The sequence below is a fragment of the Anastrepha ludens genome, chromosome X (genome assembly GCF_028408465.1).
Source record: "Anastrepha ludens isolate Willacy chromosome X, idAnaLude1.1, whole genome shotgun sequence".
Lineage (NCBI taxonomy): Eukaryota > Metazoa > Arthropoda > Insecta > Diptera > Tephritidae > Anastrepha > Anastrepha ludens.
In genome coordinates this window covers 50,573,824-50,587,560 of record NC_071503.1, presented here as the reverse complement: position 1 = coordinate 50,587,560, position 13,737 = coordinate 50,573,824, and the positions used below count along the sequence as shown (strand labels likewise).

The window sequence follows — 13,737 nt, the reverse complement described above, 5'->3', positions numbered from 1 at the left end:
TGCGACCTTCCTGGAAGAGTTGAGTGTACATCCGCCATTTTAAACGATTAAAATAAAAAAAAAAAATGTATATTGTATTATTGTATAATATTTTAATGTATAAATAAACTGTGTGCCAATTTTGAAAAAAATATATTGACTTCACCATTTTAAATGATTTTAATGAAAAGCAGGGAAAATATGGCCGTTTATAGGTATCTGGCCCCTTAAACAATTAATACTCAAATTCTGAAATCTAACGTTAAACAAATAATTACGAACACGTCAACCTTAATAGTTTATTTTAAATGTAAGCTAAAGCGTAAAATTAAATAATACAAATTAGTATTATTGTTAAGTATTGAACGTATGATATTTATTAAAGTGAAACTGTATAATTCTGGTATACATATGTATGTAGTGTATGTATAAAATATTGGAATCCGCGGGACAACTTGTTCGGTCGGTGTCTCAATTACGTCTGTCTTTTTCTCATACATGACACCCCTTAACACCCGGAGGCGGAGTAGAATTGTGGGGCCTGTCGCTCGCGCTTCGATCTGCGCGGTTCTTCCGGTGTTGGCGATGACGAGGCGACAGGCTGTAGATTCATTGATGGCCCTGGCGATTGAGTCTCCACGACGTGACCAGAAGTACTTGAATCAACTTCATCAGATGATTGGATTGTGCTGGCTTCGACGTCTTCGGTTGACAGTATTTCACAGTCGCAATCTTCTGATGCCACCCGACTACGAAGCTGGTCCTGATGTCGTTTGATGACCCTAGAGTCGTTCAACCGAACCTCATAAGATATAGGCCCAGTCTGATTTTCCACCAGGCCCTCGATCCATCTCGGGCCCGTCGAATGATTACGAACCCATACTGGACTGCCTGAAATAAAAGGTTTAGTACTGACAGGGTCGGTGACCTTACCGTAAACTATTTCTTGAGGTTGAATTTTGTCGAAATAAGTTTTCAGCTCACGATTGAACAGTAGCTCTGCAGGCGAGCGGTTCGTTGTTGAGTGCGGGGTGGTGTGTTGGTTGAACAAATATCTAGCCAGGCTGATATCGATGTTTATGCCAGGCTCTGCTTTCTTCAAATAATTTTTGGTACTTTGAACCATTCGCTCCGCCTGCCCGTTTGTAGAGGGATGGAACGGTGCAGAACGGATATGTCGAATTAGATTGTTCTTCATAAAGTTCCTAAACTCCTCAGATGTGAAAGCTGTTCCGTTGTCCGACACGAGCTCATCAGGTAGCCCATGCGTGGCGAATATTTGGCGTAACACCTTAATAGCGGCCGCTGAAGAAGTTGAATTAACGACGGCCACTTCAAGCCACTTAGAGTAGGAGTCGATGAGTATGAAGAATAATTTGCCTCGAAAAGGACCTGCGAAATCCACATGCAGGCGGGACCATGGACGTTTTGCAGATTCCCAGTGGTGCGTTGTTGTTTGGGGTTGATCGTTGCGATTTTGTTGACATGAACTGCATTTCTTCACAACGAGTTCGATTTCCGCATCGATGTTCGGCCACCAAACATAACTTCGAGCAACGGCCTTCATTTTGACGATGCCAGGATGTGGTGCATGAAGAGTTTTCAAAATAGACCCTCGAAGAGTAAACGGGATTACAGCGCGGTTTCCCCAAACTAGACATCCTCTATTTGCACTGAGTTCAGTTCGACGGCAAAAGTATTGATACAGCTTATCGGAGCGGTTGATTTTGCTGGGCCACCCCCTTAACACCCAGTTGAAAACTTTGGAGAGCTCCGGATCCTTAGAAGTTTGAGAGGCAATCAGCTGCGCGCTGACAACTTGTTTTGCCGATATTTCTACCATGAGAATGTCTTCGGTCGTCGTAGACTCTGCTTCAGACAGCATTGGACAACGGCTCAAAAAGTCTGCATTGCCCATTCTAAGACCAGCGCGGTGTACCAAATTGAAGTTGTACGCGCTGAGAAAAATTGATCGACGAAGCATTGTGTTCGAAATTACGTTGGGGACCGGTTTTGTTGTGGGGAAAATTCCCAAGAGTGGACGGTGATCGGTGACAAGCGTAAAAAATCTGCCATATAAGTAGCTGTGGAATTTCTTCACTCCAGAGACGAGGGCGACTGCTTCCCTATCTATCTGTGCGTAATTTCGTTCTGCCTTCGACAGCGTCCTTGAGTAGAATGCAATGGGTTTCTCCGACCCGTCTGCTAACCGGTGGCTGAGAACTGCTCCGAGTCCGTACGGCGATGCGTCACAAGTGAGCACTAAGGGCAAGTTCTCATTGTAATGGATAAGCACATTATCTGATGCGATCAGCCTTTTAAGCGTATTGAAAGCTGTTTCGTGTTGCTCTTTCCAAGTCCATCGAGCACTTTTGTCGAGCAAGCGGTGAAGCGGCTCAGCGATTGTTGCTTTGTTGGGTAAAAAGGCGTGATAAAAGTTGAGTAAGCCCAGAAACGCTTGGAGTTGCTTCTTGTCCTTTGGCGATGGTGCTTCATGAATGGCCTTGATCTTGTCATGTGAGGGTCGTATACCGAGATTGTCCAGTTTAAACCCCAAAAATTCGATGGATGGCACACTAAACTGGCACTTGTCCTTGCGCAAACGTAGTCCGGCCTTGTCGAAACGTACAAATATTTGTTCCAGTCTGTTTGCGAGCTCATCTTCCGATTTACCCATGACCACGATGTCATCAAAGTACGGCAAGACGCCAGGAATGTTTTGCAAAACGTTTTCGATGCAGCTTTGGAATATACCGGGTGCTGATGAGATGCCAAACTGCAGCCTGGTTACCTTGAATGCGCCTTTATGCGTTGCCACGGTTTGCAGGAGTGATAAACGCTCATCAACCACGAGCTGTTGGTATGCCTGTGCCAAATCAATTTTTGCATAAATCGATCCACCTTCAATCGAAGCCAAAAGCGTGCTAACGGCTGGAATTTGATGGCAGTGTGGCTTAATTGCCTTATTCAGCGTCGATTTGTAGTCACCGCATATACGGATGGAACCATCTTTCTTTACCACGGGCACTATTGGCGTTGCCCAATCGGAGTATTCCACAGGCTCCAAAATACCTTGACAACATAAGCGATCGATTTCTTCTTCCACGAGGCCCTTAATGGCGAAGGGTATACGGCGTGGAGGCAGTCTCACGGGCGGCCCCGCCGAATCGATTTGTAAAGACACTGGTGGTCCTGTGTAGTGACCAAGATCTGTTGAGAATAAATGATCGTATTTCTTCAGAATGGCTTTGATGCTGAGACCACTGTTGACGGCAAAAACTCCTTCTATACGTATGCCCAGTGCATCGAACCAGTTACAACCAACAAGATTAGAGCCACCACTGTTTGCGATGATTAGCGGCAAGTTGTCAATTTTACGGCGGTTGTAATAAATTGACACATCGATGATCCCCTTGACTGGGATGTGGTTGCGTTGGTAGTCGCTAAGATCCAAATCACACTTGGAAAGATCTGGCCTTCTGTTGGACCAGACGCTATTGAACGTAGATTCCGTCATGATGGTCACAGGCGACCCAGAATCCACTTCAAAAATACATGTGCTGCCATTAATCGTAACTGAGATCGACTTCTTCTGATTGACCAAGGGCGTGATCTGATTGACATTCTCTCGACGAGATGATTTTTTCCGCATTGAAACTGAACGAGCATTTGTTGAGTTGGATGAAGACGCTCTGTGTGAATTGACATTCGACGCGCTCCGGCAGGCTCGCTGCAGATGCCCCTTGACTCCGCATGCGTTGCATAGTGATTCACGATATGGACACCGTTTACGAGGGTGTGATCCACCACAACCATTGCATGACAGCTGCTGGTTTCTGTTGACGGCTTTTTTTGTTCGTGTACGAAAACGATTGTCGTTGACAACATTAACTGGTTCGCTGGGGTGCCTCATAGCCATAGCACTGATGGCTGCTGCCTCATTCGAAAGTGCACGTTCGATAACCTTTTGCACTGTTAGATCCTTTTCTGCCAGTAAGCTTTTCTGCAGTCCTTCGTCCTTCATGCCACACACAAAACGGTCGCGAAGCATGCGGTCGAGCGCCGTACCGAAGTTGCAGTCCACTGCCAATGTGCGCAATGCTGCGATGTAATTACTGACAGACTCGTCCGGATATTGATCACGTTTGTGAAAATGGTAATAGGCCGCAATTTCGGATGGACGTGGTGAAAAATGGTTGGTTAGAATCGTTTTTATATCGGGAAGATTCAGATTACTAACCTGCTTTGGTGACGCCAATGATGCCAAGAGGTCGTAGAGTGACGCTCCGGCCAATGGGAGGAATGCTGCCTTTTGACGACCTTCCTCTTGTACATCATTAGCCAGAAGGAACAAATCGAAACGCGCCATATACGTTGACCATTTATTTGGATGATTTAAATCAAATGGTTCCAAATTTCCAACTCCAGCCATGTTGACTCGTTTGACCTCTTGCAAAATAACTCGTTCAGTCTTCACAGTGAATGTGCTGCTATCAGTTGAGGAATGCGAATCACCGCTACTTTTTATTTGTTTGCCGTTACGATCCATGTGCTCTCAACGAGAGCTGACTTGCGACTTTTTTGTCTGATCCAATTTTTATGACCTCAAAATATTATTTGCGAATAAGGCGACTTAACACAAGGTTGTGTGAATGTCAGTGCATTTTTGTATTTGCAAACGGTTCCTGCACATTCAATGTCCTTGTTGTTGTGCGCCGGTAGGTTTTGTCGTTATGCTTTGTTTCACTTTTCGAGTGACTTACGCGCAATACGTACATATAGTATATGTGTATGTTGTTTTTGTTATATTATATTATGTATTATACTATTGTACACATCCCATCCTCGTCGCCAGTGTTAAGTATTGAACGTATGATATTTATTAAAGTGAAACTGTATAATTCTGGTATACATATGTATGTAGTGTATGTATAAAATATTGGAATCCGCGGGACAACTTGTTCGGTCGGTGTCTCAATTACGTCTGTCTTTTTCTCATACATGACAATTATAATTATATATTAATAGTTATTACGTTAGGTTAGTTTAGGTTGACTTGGCTGGCTGAATAGACCTGTTGGTCCTTAGGATGGAGATGGAGTTTGACCCTTACGTTTCCTTGTAGTAGGAAAAAAGCCTGCGTCTTTTGCGAATCTAAGATTCAGAGCTTTCTTAGATTCGCAAAAGACCCCGAGAGACATTCTTACCTCTCATATTGAGAGCTTCTAAGCATTTCACTCGGTTTCTAGCTAATGCAGGGCAAGAACATAGAAGGTGTTCAAGAGTTTCCCTCTCTTCTAGTTCATTGCGAAATCTGCTGCTATCATTGCTTGCAATTCCCATTGTGTAAGCGTGTGCCGCTAACAAATTGTGGCCTGTCAGTATACCTGCGATAGTTCTGATTTCCTTTCTAGACAGTGCTAGTACGAATCGAGCTTATTTATCTGCATTTTGTGTAAACATGATTTTCGCGGCTTTACAATTGGCTAGATTATTCCACCTCCTGTTTATCCTCCTCATGTCCGCTGCGATGTTATTGTATACCGACTTTAAAGGTTTCAGCATGTCGTTTTCTTGTTAGAATTGTATGTAAAAAGCGCTTTTGGCAATCTCATTTACAATTTCGTTTCCTGCAATGTCTGGGGACCCAATAGATGTCTAACCGTCTGCCTGCGGCTATTCTCTCTATGGCTTCCCTGGTCCTAAGTACGTTTTTAGACGAAATTTCATATGAGTTTATTGCCTTTATTGCCGCTTGACTGTCAACGTATACATTTATGTTGGAGTTGCTCGATGTCCTTGCTAGTGCTATTTCTACTATTTCTACAGCCTTTCCTACCGCAACGAATTCTGTTTGAAAAATACTGCAATGGTCAGGGAGCTTCTTTGGCCGCCTAATGTCCAGCTCTGCGCAATAAATTCCTGCACCTACTCCGTTCATCATTATGAAGCCGTCAGTGGTTCTGTATTTTTTGTATCTAATCGCCTTAGAGTGGCTTCCCTCGACACATTGTTGAATGCAAAACTAATGTCTAGAAATACTCCTAAAGTGTATTCCTTGTACTCTAGAGCTTTCTCTACAACTAACACTAGTGAGCGTAATGCAGTCCCTGAGTCTCTGTGGATCTGCCTCAGATATTAATTCTGAACGATTTCAGGAGGAATGAAGTCAAACTGATTGTCCTATGTTCCTTTGAGAGTATGGGGTTGCTTTTATCTGCTTTCAGTATAAACACAGAGAGTCATCACTCTTTAGCATCGGAGCCTAAACCAAAACTAGCTTCCCTCGCTCGGCTTTCTTAACTATCCTACGAAGCTCATCCGGCGGTGCTTACCTCTCGTGTGACATATAGCACCACCCAAAAAGGAGTATTTCAGTGTTGCAGCCCTGAATAGTCACCACTCCCGGTCATCTGTGGAGAGATTGGTATTAAAGTAGGAACCCTGTTCGTAGTGTTCGGGAAGTATGTGTTGTAGTTTGGTGAGTTCAGTCTAGATACCACGTTTCCCGAACCGATTCATGGTTCCTGGACTAGAGCCACATCGTAGTTGACCCCCTCTAATTGTGAAGGAGCTCAACTGAGGCTTCCTTGCTTTTGTGAAGGCTAATTTGAAGGACCTTCAGTATCAGGCGAGGATGTCTTCAATGCCGAAATCCTTCTCCACCTCCCCAGTTTTGAGTTTGTTTTCGTTTCCATCCGTTGGGTTGCGTTTTTTGAGACAAAGGAATACGTATCGAATGCCCCAAGCCATTTTCCCAAATTGTTGTACAAGATGTCCTCCGCTGTTTTGTTTATCCGGATGATTTAGTTCTGGGTTAAATCTGAATTTGCTGATTTAACCACTTTCAACACCTTCCAGTCATCGGTAGGTACATCTTGGTTCTGCATTTATAGCAGACGCGGTGCATGCTCTGGTCTTATCGTGCGCGGTACTAGCACCGTCAGCCTTGGTATCGACGGTACACAGCTGCGATCCGCTTTTTCAATTGCGGAACCTTCCCATAGTCCTTGAAGCTTCTTCACAGCTTCATTAACCCAAGTGAGAGAGGGGTCGTCCCGGCAATCCGGTTCCATCGAATGTAGGCATAGATGTGCACGATCCGCGTCCATTCTTGCGAAAAGACCTTCCAACAGCTTCATTTCCACTGTTTTCCACTACTTTTGCGACGTGTGTCCCAGCGGATTATTACGATCAATAAGTGCCACAGTCAGGTGCTTTTTCGGCAATCTCATTGGCCACCGCCGCTGCTTTGGGCGTTGTCGGCTTTTCGTCGTCCTATTTGCTCTGCTTCACGTTTGGCTTTGCAGCAACGTTTATGCGCTTTCTTTTTGTGGTCGGTCGTCGCCTGTTTTTGCCCAGTCGCTCCTCAACCTTATTGGCGAACATTGGTCATGCCACTAAACTGGTCGCAGATTTTAACCGCAGCCTTGTACCGTGCTTTCGCTTTCATCCGTGCGTTGCATGATTGGCAGTAACATTACGACCACTGTAACCTGCTCCCATTAGAGTAGAAGTTTGGTCGCTTGAGTCAGTATTTCAATTAATTTTTTTTTCGTATGACCGCCTGCTGAACAAGACAGATGCAGTGGTCTAAGTAGTATTAAGGGGAATTCAAAAGGCAAGACCCCAGTTACTCCCTAAGGCGGCCCGGTGTTAGGGAGGCGCCGTTAAAATACAGTCGGTCTAGTAAACCCCTTGGCAGGAAACCATCTAATAGGCACGGTGTCGCATAACACCCTGGATTAAGGTGTGGGCAAGGAGGGGAAATAATGGGATGACGGGGATTTAAGAACTACAAGGGAGCTTCCCCCATGATATGGATGTCCAACCACCAATTAAGCGTTATCCCCGCGGCAAGGAGACCAACATGGAGATAGTTATTACATTGGGTTAGTAAAAGTTAGTAAGAAAAGATACATAAATAGGGCGATGAGAACAGTTAAACTGCAATCGCATTCATCGTGAAAGGTAAGGAGGGAAAATAATTACGTTTAACCCTTTCATAGTTGCCCCTACTTATTACAGCTTCAACAGTGTCAGGAAAGGAGACCCAGGGCCTCGCAGCATTGACGAAAAACAGCCATGGGGAGAACTCAAAGGAATTTTATGGATAATCACCGTTTGATGCCTACAATACTTAATTTATCATAAAGATATTTCGGCGTTTGGAACTCTATGACTTTGTAGGTATATAACGGGTGATTTTTTAGCTATTATCTTTTTAAACAGTTGGTTTAAACAGCTGACGCACGTTTCGTGTTTTGTTTCACTGACGAACATCTTGGTCTATAATTTAACCATGAATCGTCTTACAAACGAACAACGCTTGAAAATCATTGAATATTATTTTAAAAATGCGTGTTCTGTTAAGAAAGTTTATCGCGCGCTTCTTCCATTTTATGATCAGTTTAATCGACCCACTGAAGCTGCTATTCCAGCTATTGTGACTAAATGTAGAGCGAAATTTACATTATTGGACATCAAACCACCAACACGCTTACGTAGAGTGCGAACTGAAGAAAATATCGCAGCTGTATCGGCGTGTGTTAATGATGGCCATCAATTATCGATTCGTCGCCGTTCGCAGCAATTGGGCCCCTGTTACTCAACAACGTGGAAAATTTTGCGAAAGGATTTAAGTGTGAAGCCTTTCAAAATGCAGCTGGTACAAGAATTGAAGCCGAACGACCTACCTCAACGCAGAAATTTGGTGAATGGGCTCCTTGAAAGTTAACCGAAGATCCACTATTTTATCGAAAAATTGTGTTCAGCGACGAAGCTCATTTTTGGATCAATGGGTACGTATATAAGCAGAATTGTCGACTTTGGAGTGAAGATCAGCCAGAAGAATTGTAAGAGCTACCAATGTATCCAGAAAAGTACACAGTTTAGTGCGGTTTATGGGCTGGAGGTATCATAGGACCGTGCTTCTTCAAAGATGCTACGAATCGTAACGTAACTGTGAATGGACTTGTTAAGAGGCGAGTTTCTTTCAACATTTTATTTCACGTTCGAGACCTGTCAATTGTCCACCCAGATCGTGCGATATAACGCCTTTAGATTATTTTTTGTGGGGCTATGTTAAAGCTCATGTCTATTCAGACAAGCCTGCTTCAATTAACGCATTGGAAGACAACATTAAATCATTGATATGTGAGATACCAGCCGAAACATTGGAAAGAGTATGCCAAAATTAGACTAAGCGGATGGACCATTTGTAGCGCAGTCGCGGTCAACATTTGCATGAAATAATCTTCAAATATTAAATTATATGGACTGTACTATCGATTTAAATAAAAAATTTTTGAGTTTCACGTGTGTTTTTTTTTTAACTTTCCTATAGCTCTTAAAAATAACCCTTTACATAGTATATGCAGTTCCTCACTGCGAGATATTCAGAGGTGCTGCATCAAAGAATTTTTCTTTACCAGAAAGAGATTTGATCATAGTTTTTGAGCCATAGATATAACGCGTAACATTATTGAACGCAACATCTATTTTGAGATTCGAAATAGAGTCATGGGTTCTAAACGTAAGCTAAAAGTATGTGATGTGGGGTACAATGAGTTGAACAGGCAGCTTTCTCCTTGTATTTTTCCTTCTATATACGTAAAACAGAACACAAATTACTCATCACCATTATAATAACTATATAATTAACAACGAAGCTTAAATTCCTGGTTTTTCAATAGATGTCAGAACACTATTACCAACAAACAGTTTTGGAATTATATGTAGTATCTTCAATGTGTATAACACTGTTACTTATGGGCGAGACATTTAACTGTTCAACAATCAAGCAAAGGCAATTATCACAGGCCCACTGCGAAATTGCAGACAAGTCACTATTTATTTTATAACACAAATCCTCAAGAAGACCATAACGGCTAGACAAATACAACTGAATGTGGTCAGCATAACTATGGATGTTTACGAGTATATAAGACACAAAGAAAATAAATCATTTACAAGAAGAATAAAAAAAGAGGACCAAGCAGGGAACCTTTTCGCACACCGAAATCGACAATACTAGATTTGGCAGCTTTGCACATAACCCTGTAAGCTCTTCTTGCAACGTAACTGATCATAAACTTAAGAAAGTTATCAGAAAATCCGATGTAATATTTACGCTTTGTATAAAGAAATATGCAATTCACTAAGCCAAATGCCTTTGAAAAATCAAGAAAACAAAGAACAATTATGTGCCGATTTACACACAGAGCCATTTACACAATTCAACATAAACATGCCCCATACATTTTTTAAACTATACCTGCTTTACTAGCAAAAATAATTCTGAATCCCAACACATAACTCAGAACTTTCTCCCACAAAAGAAGAAAAGAAATGAAACAACTGTCATAAAATTTGCTTTAAGATTGGAGATACGAATAAGAAGCACAAAGCGTGTCGCCAGTACGGGAGAAAAATTTCTTTCTCTTTTCCGCGGCTGTCCTTCTCCACCGAACAAAATGTTTCCCTGTGTAAATGGGCACTAAGTCACCATTGTCAAACTATATTCTTATGTCGTCAAGTATTTTCAACATACCCGTAGAGCACCTACATATGTATACTTACAATCAATACCGCGAGGATCCTTGACACACAGGGAAAGCGCAACACTATAAATCGCTTCGTAAAAAGAAGCGCGAATTGTGATAAAAGAAAACATAGGGACCTCTAATAAAGCAGTAAAGCAGCTAGCGAGGCGTCCGTCTACCTCTATCAAGTCAATCCAAGACGAAAATGAATAACTTGTCTCTCAACTAATGGTTAATGGTTAATGGTAGTAAAGGGTTAAGGTATGGGCCTTTAGCACTGCGACCATATTGATCTATTGTGCACCCTATGCTGTCTATTGACTGTTAAGTATGCTTATGAATTATACCAGCTCCTTCTGAGGGATTGATTGAAGGTCTTCATCTATACCCCGGACATTCGATAATGAGATTTTCTATAGACTCCTCATCTTCGCAGCAAAACTTGCAGGTGCTGGTGTTAGTTATGCCTAATTTATGTAGGCGCCTGTGAGAGTGCGAATGCTCCTTTTGTTTAACGTGAGGGCCATGTTAGCTCTTTTAGCATTGAAACTTAAGAACTTTTTGGAGTGTCTAAGACTCTCTACGTTATTCCAATGCTGATTTATTAGAGTTTTGGCCCAGTATTTCACTTTTTGTTTTAGGCTGTTTTTGTTAAATACAAACATGGGACTAGGTCCGATGAAATTTACATCTGCCTCTTTTCTGGCTTGAAAGTCTGATACCAAAACAAAATCACTAATGTGTCGTAAAAGTTTGTTTATGGGAACTTAGTTGTGCACCTAATAAGTACAAACATACATACATATATGCAAGTGTGCAAGATCAGCACAGTTAATGTGGCTATTAATAACACCGGCAAAAAATTGTCTGTACACCGGGCGCCACCTATCTACGAGTAAATTGCAAAAAACCCCAAAAAATAGCGAAAATTCGATCAAATGGCGAAAAATTTGAGATCTAAGAAGAGCATAATTCTTATGTATTTTGATCCGTTACGTACTAATTTCGATCGTTCTTTAATCATAAACTTTAGTTCTAAAAAAATGTTAAATTTTATTATTATTTTGGCATAAAACATTTTGTGGATCCGGATTGACGAAGACTTTCATGTAATTTAATCTGCTCGATCTGATTCTGCAATGAATTTGGCCCATAGCCCCCTCAAACATTCATAAAACTGCAAAAAAACGCAATGAGTTAACGGCGTGTGTGCCTTCATGGCAGGTACAAGTGATGAGTACTTAACGATGCAGGGATTCGGAAACTCAATATAGGCGTCTGGTCAGGGTGAGAAAGGAGGCCCGCAGCCGTCATCATCCATCGACTGCAGCTTTCAGATGGATTAAAACGAAATTATGAAGGATGATTTTGCATTCAAATTACAAATTTGGATTCAGCCTGGGTCCCCCACTTTATTTGTGGTCGATGTAATATTATGTTGGGGATGGGAAAAAACCACAAACAGAGAAAACTTGAAATTTACAATTCCCATGACCTGGACTTCACCAACTAGTTCGCATAACTGTTACTTCTGTTTGACTGAAATTGCCGGTTTTACTTCATCGAATAGAAATAATATACAGTTCGCCAATGTCTCGTAAGCTGTTAAGGCACAAAAAATAGTTATTGTTGATGAATCCGAAGCTCTTGAAGAGATGGAAGTAGATAAAGAAGAAGTGCCAATGGAGGAAGAAGAGGAAGAAGAAATTTCTGAAGATGAAAATCCCAACGACGAAGATTTCATGCCAGATGGGAAAATGAAAGACCCTAAACCATTACTCGAGAAGAACTAAATGTACGAGATTTAAATTTGCCTAAGGATGGAGCTGAATTACTGGCATCAAGACTAAAAAATAAAAATATGTTAGCTGAAAAGGTAACGGCTTACTTTTATCGGAATAGAGCAGAGGAGTTCCGGAAGTTTTTCACAAAGGACTATGAGAACTCGGTGTTCCAATGTTAAAGGCTTGGTTGATGAATTAAAATCTAATATCTATAAAGACGATGAGTGGAGACTCTTTATAGATTCATCACCTAGAAGTCTCAAAGCTGTCTTGCTTCACATTGGAAACATATTAGCGCCAATTCCAATAGCCCATTCGACGCAGCTTAAAGATACCTATGAAAATTTGGAAATTGTATTCGATAAGATAAAGTATTCAGAAAACAAATGACAAGTTTGCGGGGATCTCAAAATCGCAACACTTCTTTTAGGCCAACAATCAGGATTCACAAGATATCCTTGCTTTCTATTTTTGTGGAATAGCAGAGACAGAAAGAATCACTATGTGAAAAAAGAATGGCCTACGAGAGTGCAATTAAATGTCGGTACTCAAAATGTAATACGAACACCATTAATTCAGCCTTAAAGCTATCTGCTACCGCCACTTCACATCAAATTAGGTCTCATGAAACAATATGTCAAACCTCTAGACAAGGATGGTGACTGTTGTCAGTACTTGAGAGTCAAGTGTAAGGAACATAATTCCTGTCACTTCTGCTTGACACTTGCACATACTCGATACTTGCACACTTCAATAATTGCGAAACAATTTGTTTTCATTGCTTACTCAATACTTACGACATTAGAAAATTTCTGCTCAGTACTTGCAGCATTATTTGTTTTGTCTTTCTCTTTTGCTCTTTTTATGTTGTATTTTTCAGAATGAAGCTCGGGGAAGTACCGTCGATGCCATTCTGGTAATGACATTTTTTGAATTGAATCGGCTGAATGAATGAGAAGTACCGTCTTATTCTTCTTATTTATTTTTGCTTAATGACAAATAGAAAATTTACCTTGCCTACAATGAAAGAAAAAGCTGACATTCTGAACAAATTAAATGCATGAATTTCCTTAATGCATTGACTTAAAAGTTTCACGTGCATAGAGCAACAGTAACTCGTATTAAAAAAAACTAGCAGTCCATCAAGATCCGGTATAGGTAAAAGAGTTCCGAGTTTTCAAAAATGGAAAACGCGTTATTCAATTGGTTTGCGGAGCAGAGAGCGAAAACCCTCCAAATACAAGTGATGCTTTCCATTTCAATTCAACCGGGCTATTCGGGTCATGTTTTTCGATTTCGATGTAACTGAAATATGTTGTTCTCTGGTCAAAATAATGAGGTACGTATTTTTTTGCTCGCCCGAGAAAATTTTTTTCCAAGGTTTATCGGCAATTTTGTTTTTCGGCTCAAAATCAATTTTTTTTAATTAT

The 13,737-nt window shown here is 41.4% G+C and overlaps 1 protein-coding gene across 1 annotated transcript; it reads right to left on the bottom strand.

The window, feature by feature from the left end:
* Window positions 1–487: 487 nt before the first annotated feature.
* Window positions 488–4,528, bottom strand: LOC128870053 (uncharacterized protein K02A2.6-like). The gene has a single exon (XM_054112650.1). The coding sequence runs from the start codon at window positions 4,526–4,528 to the stop codon at window positions 488–490; it is 4,041 nt and encodes a 1,346-aa protein (XP_053968625.1).
* Window positions 4,529–13,737: the final 9,209 nt, after the last annotated feature.

What these genes read in the sequence shown, in the direction of transcription:
- LOC128870053 (XM_054112650.1), bottom strand. Translation starts at nt 4,528, where the DNA reads ATGGATCGTAACGGCAAACAAATAAAAAGTAGCGGTGATTCGCATTCC.